General features: G+C 44.8%; 2 protein-coding genes across 3 annotated transcripts; one reads left to right on the top strand and one right to left on the bottom strand.

Moving 5' to 3' along the window:
- Positions 1 to 1,052: 1,052 nt before the first annotated feature.
- Positions 1,053 to 15,083, top strand: brd8b (bromodomain containing 8b). 2 transcript variants are annotated; one of them, XM_046323964.1, is made up of 18 exons: positions 1,053 to 1,162; positions 1,649 to 1,745; positions 1,859 to 1,928; positions 2,072 to 2,121; positions 2,234 to 2,356; positions 2,552 to 2,632; positions 2,806 to 2,870; positions 2,981 to 3,144; positions 3,262 to 3,453; positions 3,740 to 3,839; positions 6,254 to 6,372; positions 6,524 to 6,988; positions 7,082 to 7,278; positions 7,448 to 7,540; positions 7,636 to 7,704; positions 7,848 to 8,133; positions 13,783 to 13,827; positions 14,301 to 15,083. In XM_046323964.1, the coding sequence occupies exons 1-18, from the start codon at positions 1,144 to 1,146 to the stop codon at positions 14,358 to 14,360; spliced, it is 2,295 nt and encodes a 764-aa protein (XP_046179920.1). In that variant the 5' UTR covers positions 1,053 to 1,143; the 3' UTR covers positions 14,361 to 15,083. The 2 variants fall into 2 exon arrangements, with proteins under 2 accessions (XP_046179920.1, XP_046179921.1); XM_046323965.1 differs by lacking the exon at positions 13,783 to 13,827 and having other exon boundaries at positions 1,055 to 1,162.
- Positions 15,084 to 16,774: 1,691 nt separating this feature from the next.
- On the bottom strand, positions 16,775 to 19,212 carry si:ch211-39i2.2 (DNA damage-inducible transcript 4-like protein-like). Its single transcript, XM_046323963.1, has 2 exons — positions 18,911 to 19,212; positions 16,775 to 18,293 (listed from the first exon to the last, which is right to left on the bottom strand). Exons 1-2 carry the CDS (start codon positions 19,077 to 19,079, stop codon positions 17,845 to 17,847), a joined length of 618 nt encoding a protein of 205 aa, XP_046179919.1. The 5' UTR covers positions 19,080 to 19,212; the 3' UTR covers positions 16,775 to 17,844.
- Between the last annotated feature and the right edge of the window lie 6,388 nt (positions 19,213 to 25,600).

Genomic DNA, 25,600 nt, shown 5'->3' with positions numbered 1-25,600 from the left:
AATCTCCACCCAGCACAGCCAGAGGACTGGCCACCCCTCAGAACTTGGTTCCTCTCTAGCTTTCTTCCTAGGTTCCTGCCTTTCAAGGGAGTTTTTCCTAGCCACCACCTCTATATATAACATCTGCATTGGTTGCTGTTTATGGTTTTAGGCTAGGTTTCTGTATAAGCACTTCGTGACATCTGCTGATGTAAAAGGGGCTTAATTAATCACTTTGATTGATTGGTTCCCACTTGTCAACTTCTCCAGCACCACCCTAACATCAACATGTGAAAACGGCAGGTTTCTGATGTCATAGGAAACACTTATGACATCATCTGATGTGTAGCATGTGGTTTAGTAACCTTTGCCAGCTCATAGTCGGTTAAAATCACATATCACGTTTCTCCGATGACATCATCCTTAAATACTTTTGACATCATCTGGTGGGCATGTTTTTGACCACAAATCACAGAAACCTGTCGTTTTCACATACAGTGGGATCCGGAATGATTGGATCTGTTGATAAAGAGCAAAAAATACTAAAATAAATAAAGATTTGGAGGAAGCAGGCATCACATGCTAAACGAGCGTGCTACCATTTGAGCAAATCCCCCTGTTTTTACTACAGCAAGTATAAAACATATTCCATATCACTGGCACTGCCTAGTCATAGATGGGAAGTAAAGATTTGAAGGAAGCAGGTATTGACCCACTACCATTCATGGTAAGCAAGCGTCTTACAATTTGAACTAATCCTCCATTCAAGTAGAGATGATGACGAATGGACTTTTCAGTGTAAGTTATATATATAGAGCTATGTTGATAATAATATTATCAACATATTTGATATTAATAATACAGTGTATCTGAGAATACAGCTGCAGCAACATCCGTTTCTAAAAGTATAACACCGAAGGAAATGGAATTGAACAAACTACTTCAGAAGCTAATTATATCACATTCAATAAAAAAATAAGGAAACAATGGAGGATGCGGGCATTGATCCCGCTACCTCTCGCATGCTAAACGAGCGCTCTGCGTTAATCTGAGTTAATCCCCCTACAAACGTTTCGTGAGTTATTGTGATGTCATTCTCCACATCTGTGTTACATTGAAATGATTCCGGCGGAAGTTTAGTGGCGAGGCCCTGTCCACAAAGAAATGGCGAGTGGTGTCGGGAGTGAGTATTATTTGTTAGCTTGCAAGTGTAGCTACAACGTATATATACATTTCAAATGTAAAGTACAATATTTTCGTAACTAGCTTTCTACATTATTTTTGTCTAGCTAGCCCTGCCTGGGTTGTGTTAGTTTGCCAGGCGCGCGCCACTAGCTAATGTTAGCTAGCTTGATAACAATAGGTGTTCCTAGCTACAGAGCACGCACCTTACTAGCCGAATATGATAAACAACCAAAGCAATTATTGTGTTCAATTACCTAGTTTGCTAATTGGTGACGTTATGTTTTTCTAGATAGCTCAAAACCGTATTTGCATTAACAGCAATATTGTAGCTTGCTGGCTGTGTAGCCGGTGTTTAGCTAGTTAATTATCTAGCCTATATTTGAGCTCTGACCTAATTTTGGTTCCCCCTGTGACATCTCTCTTTCTTTCGATTGCTAGCCTACCTATTCCAAGCGTCATAATTGCTTTATCTGTTTTTATGTAGAACACAAGAGGCTGTCCGTTGGCCCGACCGAGCCGTGGTCATTGAGGGAGAAACTATGCCTAGCTTCCTCTGTTATGAGGAGCGGAGACCAAAACTGGTAAACAAACAGACTAATTGTTTCAGTCTGTCGCTGACTGCATCTACATGTTGTTCTTCTACATGGTAATTTGTGTGCTTGATTGTCCTCCTACCACTTTGTCTGCTTTTCAGGGTGTCAGTCAGCAGAGCCATCAAGCCTTTCTCAGAGCCAGGCCGCCCTCCAGACTGGTTCTCCCAGAAGGTATGAGACAGACGACAAGCTTGTCCCCATTTCATAGTCAGACTCACTGTGACACAAAACAATGAATCTCTGTCATGATGATCAAGGTTGAAAGGTCAGCTACTATATATCTAACCAGCTTTCTGTGATTCTGACCCCCACAGCACTGTGCCTCCCAGTATTCTGAGCTGCTGGAGACCACAGAGGCTCCAAAGTTAGTACACAAACACACATTTTATCTGCTTTATTGGAGTATTCTGTTGCGGAGGCAGCACTTCAGCTGTCGTCAGAGCTGTTCATGTGTCTGATGTATGGCGCTGTTTCAGGCGTAAGCGTGGAGAGAAGGGTGAGGTGGTGGAGACCATCGAGGATGTGATCGTACGGAGACTCACCGCCGAGAGGATAGAGGAGCTGAAAAAACTACTGAGAGACACACAGGACAAATACAGGTCAATACACACAGGCACTCCTGCTCTCACACACATACAAATGTAGTCTCACACACACACATACACAGTGGAACCTTCACTATCAATACATAGCCAATATTTATCCCTGTTCAAAGATATTATAGATGACAGACATGCTCCATACACTCTATTTACCATGCTTGACCTTTGGCCCTGTACTTCCTGTTTTGACAGAAAGTTGAAGAAGGAGGTGGATCTGATCCAGACAGGACATCTGGACTCACGGCTAGAGGAGCTGTGGACAGACATAACACAGTAAGAAACTGGTCTGTCTGTCTCTTGGTTTGTGCCTGCATGCCTGTCTGTCTAACAATATGCCTTTCTTTTTATTTGATGTAAACACTACGTTGTAATTCATACTTTCTGTACTGGATTTAGCAGTGAAGATTGTGTTTCATGGTTAAAATGGTTTGTCTTTGGTTTGGCAGGAAAAATAAGCAGGATGAGGATGAGGCAGATCTTAAGAGGAAGGCCACAGAGACATCCTATCAGGGTAAGCTTTGGACTAATAATAATAATAAACATTTTGGACACGACTGATTTGAACAATTATTAGGCTCAAGAACTACCAGTAATAATAACCCTTCTTCTCTTCGGTCTCAGCTCGCCAAGCGGTTAAGAACACGCCTAAGCGGGTGTCCAGTGTCACTATACGCTCCCCTCTGGGTGCCAGTCCCACGGGCATGGAGGGGGCACAGACAGATACCCCCACACCCCCAATAGATACAGCCATGCCCCAGGCAGAGGAGACCCTTGGTGCCAATTTGGTAAGGGAAGGGTCTTAGTCCTGGTCAGCATAACATTGTGTGCATAAAACACCTGGTATAAACATTAGAGAATTTGTTTTGTACTGTTTTGAGTGTCTCCCCTCTCTGTCCACGTAGTCCCAGGTGGGAGCAGTGTTCCCGCCGTCGTCGGATGCTCCAATAGCGGGGCCTAAGGAGGGAAGCCTGGGGTCTCTGGTAGACGACTCCCCACAGAAGAGGCTCCTCAGTCAGAAGTCCACGCCGCCTCCCTCCCCTCTCCTCTCAGAGCTACTGAAGAAAGGAAGCCTGATCTCTGCTAGCCCCATACTGGTGAGAAATGCACTACAAAAGGAAGTTGAAAGGGGATGATTTGCGGTAATAAGGGATGAAAGTATTTGGGTTATATTGGATTATATTGTGTGGATCTGTTTAAGGGAGAGGATTCAGGTTATGTTTGACTTCACAAGCTACTGTTGTTGGGGAAATTCCTGTCTATTCTAGGGAGTAATATGCTGTTGTACATCCTACCAAGCTGCTCAGTAAAAACAGGTGATGTAGATGTTTTTAGAGAACAGGGAATTGGGGATATTGTGTGTTGATGACGTGATGTTGTCAGGTAGTGGAGGCGGATGCTGCTGCTGCTGCAGGACTGGCTAACGGAGGAGTTCCTACTACAATCCCCACTATCACAGCAGACTTTGAGGTCGCCAGCGCAGGTAACTATTGCAACCGTGGAGTAACCGCTCTTGCTGGCAGGCTGGTTGTTATGTGTTTGGCTCGATGTGTGTTAGGATTAGAGGTCGACCGATTATGATTTTTCAATACCAATACCGATTGTTGGAGGACAAAAAAGCAGATAGCGATTAATCAGCTGATTGATTTATTATTATTATTTAAATGTATTCGTAATAATGACAATTGCAACAATACTGAATATACACATATTTTAATATAATACATCAATAAAATCAATTTAGCCTCAAATAAATAATGAAACATGTTCAATTTGGTTTAAATAATGCAAAAACAAAGTGTTGGAGAAGAAAGTAAAAGTGCAATATGTGCCATGTAAGAAAGCTAACGTTTAAGTTCCTTGCTCAGAACATGAGAACACATGAAAGCTGGTGGTTCCTTTTAACATGAGACTTCAATATTCCAAGGTAAGAGGTTTTAGGTTGTAGTTAATATAGGAATTATAGGACTATTTCTCTCTATACCATTTGTATTTCATTAACCTTTGACTATTGGATGTTCTTATAGGCACTTTAGTATTGCCAGTGTAACAGTATAGCTTCCGTCCCTCTCCTCGCTCCTACCTGGGCTCGAACCAGGAACACAGCGACAACAGCCACCCTCGAAGCAGCGTTACCCATCGCTCCACAAAGCCGCAGCCCTTGCAGAGCAAGGGGAACAACCACTACAAGTCTCAGAGCGAGTGACGCTTGAAACACTATTAGCGTGCACCCCGCTCACTAGCTAGCTATTTCACATCGGTTACACCAGCCTAATCTCGGGAGTTGATAGGCTTGAAGTCATAAACAGCTGCTGGCAAATGCACGAAAGTGCTGTTTGAATGCATGCTTACGAGCCTGCTGGTGCCTACCATCGCTCAGACTGCTCTATCAAATCATAGACTTAGTTATAACATAATAACACACAGAAATACCAGCCTTAAATCATTAATATGATCGAATCCGGAAACTATCATCCCGAAAACAAGAAGTTTATTCTTTCAGTGAAATACGGAACCGTTCTACTATTTTATCTAACGGGTGGCATCCATCAGTCTAAATATTCCTGTTACATTGCACAGCCTTCAATGTTATGTCATAATTACGTAAAATTCTGGCAAATTAGGCGGCCCAAACTGTTGCATATACCCTGACTCTGCGTGCAATGAACGCAAGAGAAGTGACACAATTTCACCTGGGTAATATTGCCTGCTAACCTGGATTTCTTTTCGCTAAATAGGCAGGTTTAAAAATATACTTGTGTGTATTGATTTTAAGAAAAGCATTGGTGTTTATGGTTAGGTACACATTGGAGCAATGATACGCACCGCATCGATTATATGCAACGCAGGACATGCTAGATAAACTAGTAATATCAACCATGTGTAGTTAACTAGTGATTATTATTAACTGTAAGGTTGCAAGATTGGTTAACAGCCAGATTGAATCCCCCGAGCTGACAAGCAGAAAATCTGTCGTTCTGCCCCTGAATGAGGCAGTTAACCCACCGTTTCTAGTCCGTCATTGAAAATAAGAATGTGTTCTTAACTGACTTGCCTAGTTAAATAAAGGTGTAAAAAAAATATTTGTAAAAATCGGCCAAATCGGTGTCCAAAAATACCTATTTCCGATTGTTATGAAAACTTGAAATCGGCCCTAATTAATCGGCCATTCCGCTTAATCGGTCGACCTCTAGTTAGGATGCTAAGTATTAGTGACCGATCGCTGCAGCTGTACATAATCTATTGGTAAATAGCCCACCCATTTTCACCTACCTCATCCCCACAGTTTTTATTTATTTACTTTTCTGCTCTTTTGCACACCAATATCTCTACCTGTACATGATCATCTGATCATTTATCACTCCAGTGTTAATCTGCAATATTGTAATTATTCCCCTACCTCCTCATGCCTTTTGCACACATTGTATATAGACTCCCTTTTTTTTCTACTGTGTTATTGACTTGTTAATTGTTTACTCCATGTGTAACTCTGTGTTGTCTGTTCGCACTGCTATGCTTTATATTGGCCAGGTCGCAGTTGCAAATGAGAACTTGTTCTCAACTAGCCTACCTGGTTAAATAAAGGTGAAAAAAAAATGAGTGCTGTATGTGCTTCTGTGCTTTAAATGTGTTAGAAGCAAAGTGCGTCTGTCCTTTATTAGATGTACTTTGATGTGTCCAATGGAAACAGTGCCCCCCACATCCCCACTGCCCAGCCCTGCCACACCCAACACAGGTTAATACTGTCCCTCGTCTGTCAGTGTGTCTCTCTAAACTCACCTGTCTCGGAAGGAATATCTAGTATATAAAGAGGAACCCTCATCTGATTTCTAATCAGTGAGACCAGTGTACCGTTGGTGGTGACACGTGTTTCTTTGTCTCTGTCTGTGTGTTCAGTCAAAGAGGCAGGCTCAGAGGTGGTTAAGGTGGAGGAGGACCATGTACCTGGTTCCTACATGGGGGATGAGCTGGACCTGGAGACCGTGGGAGATATCATCTCCATCATAGAGGAGAAGGTACATGGTGTGTGTGGGGGGCGGGGACTTTGAGAGGGTGGGATACAGCTTTTGACATAGATGTATATCTCTGTAGTAAGCAACCTTTTTTGTGCACACTCATCACAGTCCTCTCTCTCCGTGTCTGTCTTTCTGTGTCTGTATTTCTCAGGTGGATGACTCTGTGGAGGCTCTAGATGCTGCAGCAGTGGAGGCTGCTCTCTCTCTCTGTGAGGAGGCTGTTTCTGCTGGCCACTCCCTCTCAGGCCCATGGGAGGCCCAGGACTTGAAGACCTCAGAGCCTGGTCCTATGGTTCAGTCTGACCCCACACATGAGTTTCAGGCTGTGGCTGGAGCTAACCCTGGGAGCCTGGAGCTACAGACGGAGAGTGGAAGGGGGGAAGCCGAAGAGGGGAAGGACTGTGAGGGACAAGAAACAGTGCAGACAAATTTGGTCCCTTCTGTTGTCGCTGATGATGGCCTGGCAGGAAGCGAGGTCACAGAGGAGGGAGTTCTGGGGGAGGAAGGAGCCCTGAGCACAGCTGTGAAGACTGAAAATGAGGAGTGGACCCAGCCAGAACTAAACACACCCTGCCTAGACTCAGAAGACAGCTCTGGATCAGGGAAAGAGTCCAAGGTAATTGTCCTATTTTCAGAAACACAGCACACACTCACACACCTCTACCAAGTGCAGTTGAATTATCATCTCTCCTTGTGTATCTTTGTGTAGGAAGTGAAGGATGAGGATGGAGCGAGTGATGGGGATCCTGATGAAGGAATGGAGATGAAGGAATGTGGAGAGGGGGAGGGGCCCTACCTATCAGAAGTAGAACCGGCAGCCAGTGAGAGTGAGGATGGCTATGGCCCCTCCTCCCAACGCTACACCACAGCTGATTCGCTAGCCAGCAGCCCCGCCTCTTCCCAGTTGTAAGTGTCCAACCCTGGTCCTTGTGTCCATGGCAACTCTTAACCTGATCATTCTATCACAAGCCTGAATAAAGCACTGAATGACACTAAAGAATGCTTTATGACCTCTCTCTCCCTCTATCACTCACTCACTAACCCTTCACCCTCTGTCTCCCTTCGTTTTTCTCAGTTCAATATGTGGGGAGGATCAGGAGGCCGTTCAGGCTCAGAAGATCTGGAAGAAAGCCATCATGCTGGTGTGGAGAGCAGCGGCCAATCACAGGTCAGCTCTTCGCCATTTCCCCAATAACATTCAATCACTTAACATGTCTGAGCTACTGTAGAATTTGACAGATCAATTGTTGTTACCTGTGTCAGGTACGCCAGTGTGTTCCTTCAGTCTGTGTCTGAAGACATCGCCCCTGGTTACCACAGCATTGTACACAGGTGAGAGTTCTATAACAGTAAACGGTTTGTTTGCATGTGAAAATAAAATCTATTTATTAAACAATGTAAGTACATGCTCACATTACCCCCTAAAACACACACACATTCATACATACACACCCTTTCCCTCCCTTCCCCTCCAGACCCATGGATCTGTCGGCCATCAAGAAGAGTATCGAGGCGGGTCAGATCCGTACGACAGCAGAGTTCCAGCGTGACATCATGCTGATGTTCCAGAACGCGGTGATGTACAACAGCTCTGACCACGACGTGTTCCACATGGCCCTGGAGATGCAGAGAGATGTTCTAGAACATGTGCAGCAGTTCCTGGCCACTCAGCTCATCATGCAGACCTCAGAGTCCTCCATCTCCACCAAGAGCCTCAGAGGCCGCGAGGGGGGTCGCAAGCCAGGGGAGTCCGTGGAGAAGGTAAGACTAGATACACACATACAGGTAACTGCCACAATTATAGGAACACTTGCGTGATTGAGGGATGCAAAGTATATTAAAAGCAGGTGTTTCCACACAGGTGTGGTTCCTGAGTTAATTAAGCAATTAACATCCTATCATGCTTAGGGTCATGCTGGGCAAGGCCATTATTTTGGCTACCATGGCTATGGCACCATAGGATTACAATGCCCCCATCCACAGGGCACGAGTGGTTATTGAATGGTTTGATGAGATGTAAACCATATGCCATGGCCGTCTCAGTCACCAGATATCAACCCAACTGAACACGTATGGGAGATTCTGGAGTGCGTTTTTCACCACCATCAACAAAACACCAAATGATGGTATTTCTGGTGGAAGAATGGTGTCTCATCCATCCAATAGAGTTACAGACACTTACATGTGTTTCCTTTATTTTGGCAGTTACCTGTACACAAACACACACACACATACCTCCGAGTCCAGCAACAACACCAAGGAGCCAAGACATGTACAATTGATGCAGGACAGACTGTACCCATCTCATGCCCCAATAATCGTATCTTGCCTCTCACCTAACCCCCCTGCCATTACACTTCATCTGTAGGCAGGCTCCATGCTCCCGCCTCCCCTTTCCATTACTGCGGTCCCTCTCCCCTCTCCATTACTGCGGTCCCTCTCCCCTCTCCATTACTGCGGTCCCTCTCCCCTCTCCATTACTGCGGTCCCTCTCCATTACTGCGGTCCCTCTCCATTACCTCTCCCCTCTCCATTACTGCGGTCCCTCTCCCCTCTCCATTACTGCGGTCCCTCTCCCCTCTCCATTACTGCGGTCCCTCTCCATTACCTCTCCCCTCTCCATTACTGCGGTCCCTCTCCCCTCTCCATTACTGCGGTCCCTCTCCCCTCTCCATTACTGCGGTCCCTCTCCATTACCTCTCCCCTCTCCATTACTGCGGTCCCTCTCCCCTCTCCATTACTGCGGTCCCTCTCCCCTCTCCATTACTGCGGTCCCTCTCCATTACCTCTCCATTACTGCGGTCCCTCTCCATTACCTCTCCATTACTGCGGTCCCTCTCCCCTCTCCATTACTGCTGTCCTTCTCCATTACTGCTGTCCTTCTCCATTACTGCTGTCCTTCTCCATTACTGCTGTCCATCTCCATTACTGCTGTCCCTCTCCATTACTGCTGTCCCTCTCCATTACTGCTGTCCCTCTCCATTACTGCTGTCCCTCTCCATTACTGCTGTCCCTCTCCATTACTGCTGTCCCTCTCCATTACTGCTGTCCCTCTCCATTACTGCTGTCCCTCTCCATTACTGCTGTCCCTCTCCATTACTGCTGTCCCCCTCTCCATTACTGCTGTCCCTCTCCATTACTGCTGTCCCTCTCCATTACTGCTGTCCTTCTCCATTACTGCTGTCCATCTCCATTACTGCTGTCCCTCTCCATTACTGCTGTCCCTCTCCATTACTGCTGTCCCTCTCCATTACTGCTGTCCCTCTCCATTACTGCTGTCCCTCTCCATTACTGCTGTCCCTCTCCATAACTGCTGTCCCTCTCCATTACTGCTGTCCCTCTCCATTACTGCTGTCCCTCTCCATTGCTGCTGTCCCTCTCCATTGCTGCTGTCCCTCTCCCCTCTCCATTGCTGCTGTCCCTCTCGCCTCTCCATTGCTGCTGTCCCTCTCCATTGCTGCTGTCCCTCTCCATTGCTGCTGTCCCTCTCCATTGCTGCTGTCCCTCTCCATTGCTGCTGTCCCTCTCCATTGCTGCTGTCCCTCTCCATTGCTGCTGTCCCTCTCCATTGCTGCTGTCCCTCTCCATTACTGCTGTCCCTCTCCATTACTGCTGTCCCTCTCCATTACTGCTGTCCCTCTCCATTACTGCTGTCCCTCTCCATTACTGCTGTCCCTCTCCATTACTGCTGTCCCTCTCCATTACTGCTGTCCCTCTCCATTACTGCTGTCCCTCTCCATTACTGCTGTCCCTCTCCATTACTGCTGTCCCTCTCCATTACTGCTGTCCCTCTCGCCTCTCCATTGCTGCTGTCCCTCTCCATTGCTGCTGTCCCTCTCCATTGCTGCTGTCCCTCTCCATTACTGCTGTCCCTCTCCATTACTGCTGTCCCTCTCCATTACTGCTGTCCCTCTCCATTACTGCTGTCCCTCTCCCCTCTCCATTGCTGCTGTCCCTCTCGCCTCTCCATTGCTGCTGTCCCTCTCCATTGCTGCTGTCCCTCTCCATTGCTGCTGTCCCTCTCCATTGCTGCTGTCCCTCTCCATTACTGCTGTCCCTCTCCATTACTGCTGTCCCTCTCGCCTCTCCATTGCTGCTGTCCCTCTCCATTACTGCTGTCCCTCTCCATTACTGCTGTCCCTCTCCATTACTGCTGTCCCTCTCCATTACTGCTGTCCCTCTCCATTACTGCTGTCCCTCTCCATTACTGCTGTCCCTCTCCATTACTGCTGTCCCTCTCCATTACTGCTGTCCCTCTCCATTACTGCTGTCCCTCTCCATTGCTGCTGTCCCTCTCCATTGCTGCTGTCCCTCTCCATTGCTGCTGTCCCTCTCCATTGCTGCTGTCCCTCTCCATTGCTGCTGTCCCTCTCCATTGCTGCTGTCCCTCTCCATTGCTGCTGTCCCTCTCCATTGCTGCTGTCCCTCTCCATTGCTGCTGTCCCTCTCCATTGCTGCTGTCCCTCTCCATTGCTGCTGTCCCTCTCCATTGCTGCTGTCCCTCTCCATTACGGCTGTCCCTCTCCATTACGGCTGTCCCTCTCCATTACGGCTGTCCCTCTCCATTACGGCTGTCCCTCTCCATTACGGCTGACCCTCTCCATTACGGCTGTCCGCTGACCCTCTCCATTACGGCTGTCCGCCTCCCCTCTCCATTACGGCTGTCCGCCTCCCCTCTCCATTACGGCTGTCCCTCTCCATTACGGCTGTCCGCCTCCCCTCTCCATTACGGCTGTCCGCCTCCCCTCTCCATTACTGCTGTCCCTCTCCATTACTGCTGTCCCTCAGATTCAACAGAAGATCTCTGTTTCTTGGGACCTAGAACAAGCATCTCTGTTTTGTCCGAGTATAATAGTAGAAAGTTTGCAGCCATCCACTTCCTTATGTCTGAAACACATGCTTCTAGCGAGGGCAATTTTGGGGCTTCACCATGTTTCATTGGAATGTACAGCTGTGTGTCATCCGCATAGTAGTGAAAGTTAACATTATGTTTTCGAATAACATCCCCAAGAGGTAAAATATATAGTGAAAACAATAGTGGTCCTAAAACGGAACCTTGAGGAACACCGAAATTTACAGTTGATTTGTCAGGGGACAAACCATTCACAGAGACAAACTGATGTCTTTCCGACAGATAAGATCTAAACCAGGCCAAAACTTGTCTGTGTAGACCAATTTGGGTTTCCAATCGCTCCAAAAGAATGTGGTGATCGATGGTATCAAAAGCAGCACTAAGGTCTAGGAGCACGAGGACAGATGCAGAGCCTTGGTATGACGCCATTAAAATGTCATTTACCACCTTCACAAGTGCCGTCTCAGTGCTATGATGGGGTCTAAAACCAGACTGAAGCATTTCGTATACATTGTTTGTCTTCAGGAAGGCGCAACAGCCTTCTCTAAAATTTTTGAGAGGAATGGAAGATTCGATATAGGCCGATAGTTTTTAAAATATTTTCTGGGTCAAGGTTTGGCTTTTTCAAGAGAGGCTTTATTACTGCCACTTTTAGTGAGTTTGGTACACATCCGGTGGATAGAGAGCCATTTATTATGTTCAACATAGGAGGGCCAAGCACAGGAAGCAGCTCTCTCAGTAGTTTAGTTGGAATAGGGTCCAGTATGCAGCTTGAAGGTTTAGAGGCCATGATTATTTTCATCATTGTGTCAAGAGATATAGTACTAAAACACTTGAGCGTCTCTCTTGATCCTAAGTCCTGGCAGAGTTGTGCAGACTCAGGACAACTGAGGTTTGGAGGAATACGCAGATTTAAAGAGGAGTCTGTAATTTGCTTTCTTATAATCATAATCTTTTCCTCAAAGAAGTTCATGAATTTATCACTGCTAAAGTGAAAGTCATCCTGTCTTGGGGAATGCTGCTTTTTAGTTAGCTTTGCGACAGTATCAAAAAGGAATTTCGGATTGTTTTTATTTTCCTCAATTAAGTTAGAAAAATAGGATGATTTAGGATGAGGGCTCTTCGATACTGCACGGTACTGTCTTTCCAAGCTAGTCGGAAGACTTCCAGTTTGGTGTGGCGCCATTTCCGTTCCAATTTTCTGGAAGCTTGCTTCAGAGCTCGGGTATTTTCTGTGTACCAGGGAGCTAGTTTCTTATGAGAATTTTTTTTAGTTTTTAGGGGTGCAACTGCATCTAGAGTATTGTGTAAGGTTAAATTGAGTTCCTCAGTTAGGTGGTTAACTGATTTTTGTCCTCTGATGTCCTTGGGTAGACAGAGTCTGGAAGGGCATCAAGGAATCTTTGTGTTGTCTGTGAATTTATAGCACGACTTTTGATGTTCCTTGGTTGGGGTCTTGAGCAGATTATTTGCTGCAATTGCAAACGTAATAAAATGGTGGTCTGATAGTCCAGGATTATGAGGAAAAACATTAAGATCCACAACATTTATTCCATGGGACAAAACTAGGTCCAGCGTATGACTGCTGTCTTCCCTCTCCATTACTGCTGTCCCTCTCCCCTCTCCATTACTGCTGTCCGCCTCCCCTATCCATTACTGCTGTCCGCCTCCCCTCTCCATTACTGCTGTCCCTCTCCCCTCTCCATTACTGCTGTCCCTCTCCCCTCTCCATTACTGCTGTCCCTCTCCCCTCTCCATTGCTGCTGTCCCTCTCCCCTCTCCATTGCTGCTGTCCCTCTCCATTGCTGCTGTCCCTCTCCATTGCTGCTGTCCCTCTCCATTGCTGCTGTCCCTCTCCATTGCTGCTGTCCCTCTCCATTGCTGCTGTCCCTCTCCATTGCTGCTGTCCCTCTCCATTGCTGCTGTCCCTCTCCATTGCTGCTGTCCCTCTCCATTGCTGCTGTCCCTCTCCATTGCTGCTGTCCCTCTCCATTGCTGCTGTCCCTCTCCATTGCTGCTGTCCTCTCTGCTGTCCATTGCTGCTGTCCCTCTCCATTGCTGCTGTCCCTCTCCATTGCTGCTGTCCCTCTCCATTGCTGCTGTCCCTCTCCATTGCTGCTGTCCCTCTCCATTGCTGCTGTCCCTCTCCATTACTGCTGTCCCTCTCCATTACTGCTGTCCCTCTCCATTACGGCTGTCCCTCTCCATTACGGCTGTCCCTCTGCATTACGGCTGTCCTGTCTCCCCTCTGCATTACGGCTGTCCTGTCTCCCCTCTGCATTACGGCTGTCCTGTCTCCCCTCTGCATTACGGCTGTCCTGTCTCCCCTCTGCATTACGGCTGTCTTGTCTGCTGTCAGTCTCCCCCTCCGTGTCTGCCGTCCGTTTGTGTACTGTGTTTCACTTGACTGTCTGAACGTGTCTCTTACTGTCTGTTCTTCTGTTTGTACAATGTTGTCTTGTTTGTTGTTTACTCTGGGTGTTTTTGGAGAGGTGTGTGTATATGAGGGTGTGTGTGTGTGTTCTCTCTTTTCTCACTAACTGTTTGTCCTCCTACAGGACAGTGTCCCAATGGCCTCTCCCGCTTTCCTTCTCTCTCTCTTTGTAAGTATTCAGGTCAAAGGTCAGAACTCACCAGGTCAAGTCAAGCGCACGCTCTGTTTCTCTCTCACACACACCCAAAACACTCATCTCATATTCAGAAGCGCATAAAACAGTTCGCAACTCACACCAACTACCCCTGTAGTCAAACACTCAAAAAGCATACACTCACCTCTTATATTAACACACACATCCGTCACCGTCACTACATTTTTTACCTTCGGTATTTGGTTCTTAAATGGACCCATCCTGGTTGTGTGTTATGTATCCAGTGGTTTTGTCTTCAACGTCTGTGATCGTCTCGTCTGCTCCATCGCTTTTCTTTCTTTTCCTTTTTTTCCATCCTTTCATCTTTTCTTCATTTCCTCTGGTCAGAAATCGTCTTTGTGCTTTTCTACGGGCCAACCACAAGCCATCACTGGGTTTTCAACCTGGTGTCAAACTGACTTTCACCTTTTAACCTCTCTTCTCTGCAGGATGGGGGCACCAGAGGGCGCCGCTGTGCTATTGAAGCAGACATGAAGATGAAGAAATAACCAGAGTCAAAAGGCAGTAGGACAATAGATTGCCAACAGGCCATAGGGCTGGAGGTTTAAAGAGAGACTTGATGCAGGGCTGCAGTCCTCGGGTATTCTCCTCTCCAGGCCGTTTCTGATTGATCATTGTGTACCATAGTTGTGTACAGTTTAATTCACTAACTTAAGTCTGATTGTATTTAAAGCCAGTACACTAGATATCCAGACATCATATGATTGTCATTGATATTTGCCACTGGTAAACAGCAGACACTGCAGCCCTGGAGGACTGAATTTGTTTTACAACTGCAGTAGTACTAAAGTACTAGTGACTGACTTGGTGCCCTGTTGTTTTGTGTATAGGATTAGCCAACTGCAAAATATTCTTCAAGGAATCATTATCCCAGTGTCCACACACTGATTGGTAGAATCAACATTGTTTCAATATAATTTGTCAATGTGTTGTAACGTGGAATCTATACTGAACAAGAATATAAACGCGACATGCAACAATTCCCACCCCACATGATCCCGCAGGTCTGGTGTAGAATCTGTATGTGGAGGTCCTGGGCTGACATGGTTATACATGATCTGTGTAACCACGGTTGTACTGACATATTCTCTAAAACGATGTTGGAGGCGGCTTATGTTAGACATTCAGCTCTGGTGGACATTCCTGCAGTCAGCATGCCAATTGCGCGCTCGCTCAGCACTTGACATCTGTGGCATTGTGTTGCGATAAAACAGCACATTTTATAGTGGCCTTTTATTTTCCCCAGCACAAGGTGCACCTCTGTATTGATTGTGCTGTTTAATCAGCTTATTGATATGCCACCACCTGTCAGGTGGATGGAACATCTTGGAAAATTAGAAATACTCACTAACAAGGATGTAAACAAATTTGTGCACAACATTTGAGAGAGAGAATCTTTTTGTGGGCATGGAACATTTCTGGGATCTTTTATTTCAGTTCATGAAACATGGGACGAACATGTTGCGTTTATTTTTTGTTCAGTATATTTGGAAAATACCATAGAAATAAGAGTGAAGAGAACAGGCTTGGAACCTCTAACCCTGGCAATTAATTAACTGGTTAACTCATGTATACACTCTCAGTTGGCTGCCTGGTATTTTGGAGTGTTCTATCAACTGATGCTGGATTGCCATGGAAATGTAGAATGTTCATTCAAATGATTCTAACTAATGTGGCTCATGGAATGTATTTTTTGTAATATCAATTGAGTTGACTCAACAAATCACAGCACAGATTGAAAGGTACACTTCCTGTTTTTACGTCCTGGCATGGGTACACCCATTATGCCATCATTGACTTGAATGGAGACGCCCTTTCTATTCATTCTTATTTCTATGGAAAATACATTGGATTTGCAAAAAGTAATCAACTGTTGTTTTGAATTTTCAACCACAGAATTATGTAATCGTGGTAACCAATTTTGCACATAGATAAACCGTGTATAAAATATGTTTAATTTGAAACAATGTCGGATCTTCAATGTTATGTCCACTATCCGTTTTTTAAAAACCCAATAGACTAGGCAGCAGCACCTACTGCAGAGTTGGTCTACACAGCTATCCATTTGGTCTCCCATCCAGAGTTTTAACCAAGCACAGCTTTGATATTTGTCACTGACTAACAATGTGCTATCATCAGAAATGTATTATTGAGAGATCTCTTAATAACTGCATAATTGACTGTTGCTATCGAAGTCATTCCAAAGGATAGGTTTAACAGAGCAAATGAAGTATAACCATACCCCTATAATATCAATAATATTTAGTCCTATATAGCCTTTGCAAAGTCATCAACAGCTATTGTTTCAATTCAACCCAGAATTGAACTAAAAATAAACAATACAATAGGTCTAGGCTTTCAAGCTCTGGTTCATTGCAAATGGAATCTTCAAGTTAATAATGAATATGTTGGATTCATGTCTCCATTTCAACCAAAAGGTTAATAGGCCTAAATCCAATCAAACCTTAATTGCACTTTAAATAGTTTAATTTGATTTAGTCCTTTTTAATGTTTTAGTTGAGTTGGAGACGTGAATCCAACATATCAATTATTAATTGGTAGACAAGTTAGTGGCACAATGTTTATTTGGTTGCGTTGACAACCAAACTTAATTCAATATCACTTTTGCAATACAGTAAAAAGCCTATTAACTTGAGTTAACAAATCCTGCTGGATTCTCCAAATTAACCAAAAAAGCAAGTAAAATAATAAGTTAAACTAGTGACAGATTAAACTATCCAAGCAGTAAATCCATCTTTTAAATGTTGATATTTGGTTGAGTCACAATGCGATATGACTTTTGTAATACTGTAAATAGCCTAAAGCTAAGGCTCTTACAAACTGATGTAACATTTTTTATTCAACCTTAGAATGTGGCCATGGATGTGCTACTCATTTTGAGGTTACTATAACTGTCAACGTCTTACATATTCAGAGAGCCTTAATGTTCCAGATGGCATGCGAAGGTCGCAGGTCTGTAGAGATCTTCATAATATAAAACATGTGAACTTTATGTACAGTTGTTTACTTTCCCATTTCAGTTTGTTTTGCTCAACTGTTTAGAGAGTAGGAGAATTGAAAACAATGGGAATGTCCGTCTAAATTTTGACAGACCCAAGTTGAGACCTTCAGGTCTTGGGTATAACGTGTAGACATTGAAGTTTGACAGCTCTAATGATTAAAAGAGTATGGCAGCACTGAAAAGGATACTGTGCCAAAACATTTTATTTCACTTTAACAATACTGCAAGACAAACATTTGCGCACAGGGTTAGGGGCAATACCAGCTTGCCTTCCTTCTGCTTTCACATCCAACGCGAGGTTTCCATGGTTTTACTAAATAATCCTACAATTGCACAACAAAATGTGCATAAACAAAAAGTGGCTGTTATTGTACAGATGTAGGCTCTTCATTTGAGAACCATGCAATGCAGAAAATGTCCTACTTGTATTGTATGAGGTTCAAAATGACTTCTGAAGTTTAATTCCCACTTTGAAATTTTAGATATTTTTCATAAGAGAAAATCATATCAACCCTTACAAAACTGTCCATTAATTATAATTGACATTCACATTTCCTGTTGCTGCAGGATTATGTCCCTGCTACAGCAAACTGGCTCAAATGAAGATCCTACATTTGTGCAGACCTTTAACACATTTCACCCCCTGCTAGAACCAGCAAGGTAACATGCATTCTGTGCTTTTTTTTTAACTAGGTCAACTCACATTTCAGCCATACAAAACTTTTAGGGTAACCATTCCCTCATTTTTACCTACACATCATATATTTCGTTTCACAATTGAGCTGATTGTTCCAGTCATTTTCCAGTGCATATACAGTGCAACATTTTCATTCGAATTTTAAAACTCCGATACAGATGTACATTGACATTTAGTACACAAAGTGATGCAGCGCTTTTTTTTCCTAAAAGGAATGTAGAAACATGACATGTTGACGATCAGAAATTATCTCTCAGCAAAACTCGTGTATGACAGGGCTCGCGGAGGAATACAATTTCTTCTTGACCAGCCGGTACTGGGGTCGTAGTTTCAACAACTTGTCGGTAACGAATATGTGCTTGAGAGGAGGCCAACAGTCTTTGTCCAGCTTGAACACAATGGACAGCTCGAAGGTAGGAGTGACGGTCGGGTCGGGTGATATAATGCCCAGCGTCTGCAGCTGAAGGCCCTGTTTTGTCTCCAAATAGACCTGTATGAAGGCCCCGCGGAGCCCACACGGTTCTCCAACTGAGGAACGCACCACGTCCCGGGCAACCTTTGCGGTCAGCGGGCGGGGAAGCAGCAGCACCCTGCAGCGCAGATTCGATTCCTTAGCGTCAGAGAGACAACTCTCGATCTGCCTGATCATGTCCTGCTGGAGTATTCTCTCCTCACAGTCAAGAGTCATTTCAGAGTCCAGACCTGAAAAAGAGAATGCGTTAATATCAATATATTGCTAATGAACCATGAGTTGAAGTTGTACAACCTAATGTATTACAGACATTTGATAAGGTCTATACTATTCCACTTAGGCCCATTTAAGTTATTCAGCCTACTATTCAATAGCGTTGCAATAATACATTTCAAACCATCTTAAATTGCCTTATTTTGATGAGTAGTCTTATAATACTGCACTCAATAACATGTCCCGTGTGGCCCAGTTGGTTTGAGCATGGCGCTTGCAACGCCAGAGTGTTAAGATTTCAACAGGGGACCAGTACGAAAAATGTATGCACTCACTAGGCCACTGTAAATCGTTCGGGATTGGAGCGTCTGCAAAATGGCTAAAATGTAGCATTGTAACAAGAACAGACCATCAGCTGACAGTCATGAGCAGTCGGCTACGCAGTTGACTATCTGGCTGCATCAGCTACATTAATATCTACCACCGCTTGGAATGGTCAAAACCTATGAGTCCTAGGCTAAAGTTGACAAAAGGCCTATAAAGTCAACAGAATTAACTGACAGTTAAAATAAGCCATTATTTAGAACAGTACATATCAGATTAAATAAGCTTAGATTTCAGAACAGAGCCTTACTTGAGAAGTTCCTTTCCTTGATGAATTCGCAACTTTCAAGGCTGCCCGGACGCGTATCTTTTTTGTCGCTCGATGTGATTTGATAGAGAAACTTTCGCTCGACTACGCTACCCTCTTCAGACATAATGAGCATTCCGTGTCCGAGGACCAAAGCCGGGGTATAGACCATTGTGATTTTTCCTCTATCTCCACTACTCCACTTAGTGATACAGGTTTTCGGTCTATTCCCTCCATGTAGAAGTCAGTTGATTGAAGTCGCTGAAGCGCTCACAGTGTTTAAATAGTAATCCTTGGTTGCTTCAGCTGCTCACTTGTGGGACTGCCTCCTTGGTTACCATAGCAGCGCGACGGTGAGCAACTGCTGAAAGGGGTTGAATCAGCCTCACGCCACATGCCTAGACATTGCACTGACTGGCCTCTCAGTACTGACAACATCACCCGTTTTATCCCGTATTCTGTGCCATTTATGTTATTAGAAAGGTTTATTGTTAGGTTATCAAGAAAATAAAAGTATCCAATGCTCATACACTACATCACCAAAAGTATGTGGACACCTGCTCATCGAACATCTCATTTTATACCTTTATTTAACTAGGCAAGTCAGTAAGAATAAATTATTATTTTCAATGACGGCCTAGGAACAGTGGGTTAACTGCCTTGTTTAGGACGACAGATTTGTATCTTGTTCGCTCAGGGATTTGAACTTGCAACCTTTCGGTTTCTAGTCCAACGCTCTAACCACTAGGCTACCCTGCCACCCCTAAATGGCAATGATTCTAAAATCATTGCCATTAATATGGAATTGGTCCCCCCTTTGCTGCTATAACAACCTCCACTCTTCTAGGAAGGCAGTCCACTAGATGTTGGAACATTGCTGCAGGGACTTGCTTCCATTCAGCCACAAGAGCATTAGTGAGGTCAGGCACTGATGTTGGGCAATTAGGGCCGCATTTGGCGTTCCAATCCATCCCAAAGGTGTTCGATGGGGTTGAGGTCAGGGCTCTTTCCAGGCCAGTCAAGTTCTTCCACATCAATCTCGACAAATCATTTCTGTATGGACCTTGTTTTGTGCACAGGGGCATTGTCATGCTGAAACAGGAAAGGGCCTTTCCCAAACTGTTGCCACAAATATATATATACATATATATTTTTTGTTATTATTATTTTTTCCATATTGTGTTATTGATGGTATGTTTTGTTTATTCCATGTGTAACTCTGTGTTGTTTGTGTCGCACTGCTTTGCTTCATCTTGGCCAGATCATGGTTGTAAATGAGAACTTGTTCTCAACGAGCCTACCTGGTTAAATAAAGGTGTTCTCAACGAGCCTACCTGGTTAAATAAAGGTGTTCTCAACAAGCCTACCTGGTTAAATAAAGGTGTTCTCAACGAGCCTACCTGGTTAAATAAAGGTGTTCTCAACGAGCCTACCTGGTTAAATAAAGGTGGGAAAAAAAGTTGGAAGCACAGAATTGTCTAGAATGTAATTGTATGCTGTACTGTTAACATTTCCCTTCACTGGAACTAAGGGGCCTAGCCCGAATCATGAAAAACCTGCCCCAGACCATTATTCCGCCTCCACCAAACTTTAAGGTTGACAATATGCACCCAGGCAGGTAGCGTTCTCCTGGCATCCACCAAACCCAGATTTGTCCGTCTGACTGCCAGATGGTGACGCTGATTCATCACTCCAGAGAACGCATTTCCACTGCTCCAGAGTCTAGTCTAATGGCAGCGAGCTTTACACTACTCAAGCCTACGCTTGGCACTGCGCAGGGTGATCTTAGGCTTGTGTGCGGCTGCTTGGCCGTGGAAACCCATTTCATGAAGCTCCTGATGAACAGTTCTTGTGCTGACGTTGCTTTCAGAGGCAGTTTAGAACTCGGTAGTGGGACTACCATTTCGCGGCTGAACCGTTGTTGCACCTAGATGTTTCCACTACACAATAACAGTACTTACAGTTGACCAGGGAAGCTCTAGCAGGGCAGAAATTTGTTGAACTGACTTGTTTTGTAAGGTGGCATCCTATGATGGTTCCAAGTTGAAAGTCACAGCCCTTCAGTGAGGCCATTATACTGCCAATGTTTGTCTCTGGAGATTGCATGGCGGTGTGCTCGATTTTATACACATGACACTAATTGGTGTGGCTGAAGTCGCCGGATCCACTAATATAAAGGGCTGTCCACATACTTTTGTATGTATAGTGTATTTATAAAAAATGGTTTTATACTGTTCTAAACATAAATATAATTGATGACAGAATTATGGATACCCAGGCCTAATGTAGGCCTAAAAATATAGGCTTAGGTTTAATAACCCCCTTAACATGATTCATTGTATATTGGAGGTGGTTGGCTTGATTCCCTTTTGATGAATCCCTTTATAAATATGGCACCTGAGGGTTCCCGGAATACACTGGGATACACTCACTGCTCTGTTCCCTCTACCTGTGCCTGCCGGTCTAGACAAGGCCAGCACAGCCAGCCAGCCACGAGACTTACCTGGGCTGAGTCACAGGTGAATCACATCACATGACCTGACACTCACTGCTCTGTTCCCTCTACCTGTGCCTGCCGGTCTAGACAAGGCCAGCACAGCCAGCCAGCCACGAGAATTACCTGGGCTGAGTCACAGGTGAATCACATCACATGACCTGACACTCACTGTTCAGGCAGGAAGGGAATTCCCAATGAACCTTGGATCCTCCCTTCCCTCTCTCCCTTGGCTCTTTCAACACCCACACCACATTGTTTCAAACAATGGTGAAATGAATGAGTATCTGGAAGAGTAAATGTTTTCTCAGCACGCCACTCTTTCACACACAGGCCTTGTAGTGTGTATTATAAATGAGAATAAAGTCTCACACTATCTATAAACCTATGTGCTATTTTTAGGCTCAGGAGTTGCTGGACCTGTCGAGAATCTATGGCTGGACCAGTGTCCCAGGACGGAGTCGGACTGTAACAGCATTCAGTTATGAGTCACAGAAAAGGAAATGTACCCTTTTGGGACTCCAGCTGTACACCACCAGCCTATCATCTTCAGCCCTGCCCAGATCATTATGATGTCTAAACAGTAAATAGGAAGTTCACTGTCTTTCTATGGAAGTGAATGGAAACTACAGAATGTGTTGGTCTGTAGAGCTTACCACTGTGTCTGGCTGGGCTGATGCAGACATCCTCTCTGCTTGCATTTCCCGTGTTTTTTGTGTGCGTCCATGTGTGTGTGCGTGTTTGCTCACAGATATCATCAGCTTCCTCATCAGATTGAGAACAGGTGTTCATAGGTTCTCAACTGATTTACCTAATTCAGGAAACGATTGACCTAATTCAGGAAATTAATCCAAATCTACTGTACAATATGCTCTTAGAAAAAATGTGCTACCTACTGTAGAACCAAGAAGGAATAACCCTTTTTGGTTCCAGGTGGAAACATTTTGAGTTTCATGTAGAACCCTTTCCACAGAGAGTTCTACATGAAACCCAAAAGGGTTCCACCTGGAACCAAAAAGACCAGTCCCAGTCCCAGACCAGTCTTTGTCCCAGTCCCAGTCCCAGACCAGTCCCAGACCAGTCCCAGCCCCAGCCCCAGTCCCAGTCCCAGTCCCAGTCCCAGACCAGTCCCAGTCCCAGACCAGTCCCAGTCCCAGACCAGTCTTTGTCCCAGTCTTTGTCCCAGACCAGTCCCAGTCCCAGTCCCAGACCAGTCCCAGTCCCAGACCAGTCCCAGACCAGTCCCAGTCCCAGACCAGTCTTTGTCCCAGTCTTTGTCCCAGACCAGTCCCAGTCCCAGACCAGTCCCAGTCTCAGACCAGTCCCAGACCAGTCCCAGACCAGTCCCAGTCCCAGACCAGTCTCAGTCCCAGACCAGTCCCAGACCAGTCCCAGTCCCAGTCCCAGTCCCAGACCAGTCCCAGTCCCAGTCACCTGCTTGCTACCTCCTGCATGGTCAATCAGCAGGTCATGTGTTGCTGTCTAGAAAAATCTACAACCTTGAATCCATACACCTACTGTATAGTTTCAACTTTTCTAAACAGTAGTGTGTTTATGTCATTCACTCAATCAAATGGATATGGTATCTGATGCAATCACAAAGAGATGTTTCCGGATACATCCGGATCTTTTGCGTGTGTGCGTGTGTACGCTGTAGATAGATAACATGACTGGTAACTCGTGACTCAGGCTCTGTTCTCCTCTGAATGATCTGCCCAGGCTCAACTCTCAGCTCACTCCCTAGCCCCTGGCCAAACATGCAGATATGGGATCTCTCTCTCTCAAATTCAAGTTGCTTTATTGGCATGAAAAACATTGCGTTGTAAATTGCAAAAGCAATAATGTATACATTATAATAAAATAATGAAGAGTAATAATATAAAATGTTAGTAAATAAATTACATATAAAGAAAAAATACTAATAATAACAACAATAAAATGGTAACAGTCAATAGTAGAAATGTAAAGATAAAAGTTTAAACCCAGAAAAAGAAACTATAACTAACTGTCATTCTCACCATTACATCAGTAATACAATTACCATCATCATTACTACTACCACCACCATCAGTAAACTGCTATCATTACCATCACCCCTACTACCGTACCACTACTATTTGGAATGATAAAGCTGTTACTATTCAGTGTCCCTCAGGCTCTACCTTCTCTACCTTTCTCTCTCTCCTCTCCCCTTCTAATTCACCCCATGGTTCAGGCATGCACATTCTGTCTTTGCAAATCATGTAAATCCATCATAGTGTTCTTTTTTATTGAACCTTTAAGAGGTTTATTTAACTAGGCAAGTCAGTTAAGAACAAATTCTTATTTACAATGACGGCCTACACCGGCCAAACTCGGACGGCGCTGGGCCAATTGTGCGCTGCCCTATGGGACTCCCAATGACGGCCAGATGTGTTCCAGTCTGGATTCGAACCAGGGACTGTAGTGACACCTCTTGCACTGAGATGCAGCGCCTTAGACCGCTGCATCACTCGGGAACCCATACATACAGTACAGACAGATGAATTACAAAACTGAGTGTAGAACAACATGCACACAATGAGAGGAATGAGCAGGGTTGTTGTTGTAACTTGACTCTGAATTCTGTGTGTTTCTATACATACAGAAACACAACACTTTCAGTATGTGGCCAAACGTTACAGCCAACACAGGATTGTACAGCCAACACAGGATTACAGCCAACACAGGATTACACCATTAACGATGTTCTCTTATTCCTCTGTTATTGTGCAATCTGACCCTCGTACCTAGCATTCGGAAAGTATTCAGACCCCTTGACCTTTTCCACATTTTGTGATGTTACAGTCTTATTCTAAAATTGATAAAATAAATGTTTTACCTCATCAATATACACACAATACCCACATTGACAAAGCGAAAACAGGTTTTTGGATTTTTTTGCACATTTATAAAACATAAAAAACATAAATACAATAAGTATTGAGGCCCTTTGCTATGAGACTCTAAATTGATCTCAGGTGCATCCTGTTTCCATTGATCATCCTTGAGATGTATCTACAACTTGATTGGAGTCCACCTGTGGTAAACTCAATTGATTGGACATGATTTGGAAAGGCACACACCTGTCTATATAAGTTCCCACAGTTGACAGTGCATGTCAGAGCAAAAACCAAGCCATAAGGTCGAAGGTATTGTCCGTAGAGCTCCGAGACAGGATTGTGTTGAGGCATCAAAACATTTCTGCAGCATTGAAGGTCCCCAATAACACAGTGGCCTCCATCATTCTGCAGCATCGAAGGTCCCCAATAACACAGTGGCCTCCATCATTCTGCAGCATCGAAGGTCCCCAATAACACAGTGGCCTCCATCATTCTGCAGCATCGAAGGTCCCCAATAACACAGTGGCCTACATCATTCTGCAGCATCGAAGGTCCCCAATAACACAGTGGCCTCCATCATTCTGCAGCATCGAAGGTCCCCAATAACACAGTGGCCTCCATCATTCTTAAATGGAAGACATTTGGAACCACCACGATTCTTCTCTCTGGTCTGATGAAGCCAGATGGAAGCCACTCCTCAGTAAAAGGCAAATTACAGCCCGTATGGAGTTTGCCAAAAGGCACCTAAAGACTCTCAGACCATGAGAAACAAGATTCTCTGGACTGATGAAACCAAGATTGAACTCTTTGGCCTGAATGCCAAGCGTAACGTCTGGAGGAAACCTGGCACCATCCCTACTGTGAAGCATGGTGGTGGCAGTATCATGCTGTGGGGATGTTTTTCAGTGGCAGGGACTGGGAGACTAGTCAGGATCGAGGGAAAGATGAACAGAGCAGAGTACAGAGAGATCCTTGATGATAACCTGCTCCAGAGCACTCAGGACCTCCGACTGGGGAGAAGGTTCAGGACCCTACATAGCCAAGACAACGTAGGAGTGGCATCGGGACAAGTTTCTGAATGTCCTTGAGTGGTCCAGCCAAAGCCTGGGCTTGAACTCAATGGAGAGACCTGAAAATAGCTGTGCAGCGATTCTCCCCATCCAACCTGACAGAGCTTGAGAGGATCTGCACAGAAGAATGGGAGAAACTCCCCAGATACAGGTGTGCCAAGCTTGTAGTATCATACCCAAGAAGACTTGAGGCTGTAATCGCTGCCAAAAGTGCTTCAACAAAGTGCTGAGTAAAGGGTCTGAATACTTATGTAAATGTAATATTTAT

This window comes from Oncorhynchus gorbuscha, linkage group LG23, assembly GCF_021184085.1.
Source record: "Oncorhynchus gorbuscha isolate QuinsamMale2020 ecotype Even-year linkage group LG23, OgorEven_v1.0, whole genome shotgun sequence".
In the NCBI taxonomy this organism is placed as follows: domain Eukaryota; kingdom Metazoa; phylum Chordata; class Actinopteri; order Salmoniformes; family Salmonidae; genus Oncorhynchus; species Oncorhynchus gorbuscha.
This window is presented reverse-complemented; position numbering and strand designations above follow the sequence as displayed.

Coding starts and splice junctions, on each gene's coding strand:
- brd8b (XM_046323964.1), top strand. Junction 2,357..2,551: donor GACACACAGGACAAATACAG/GTCAATACACAC, acceptor CTGTTTTGACAG/AAAGTTGAAGAAGGAGGTGG. Junction 8,134..13,782: donor CAGGGGAGTCCGTGGAGAAG/GTAAGACTAGAT, acceptor GTCCTCCTACAG/GACAGTGTCCCAATGGCCTC.
- si:ch211-39i2.2 (XM_046323963.1), bottom strand. CDS start 19,079: ATGGTCTATACCCCGGCTTTGGTCCTCGGACACGGAATGCTCATTATG. Junction 18,294..18,910: donor CAAGGAAAGGAACTTCTCAA/GTAAGGCTCTGT, acceptor TCTCTTTTTCAG/GTCTGGACTCTGAAATGACT.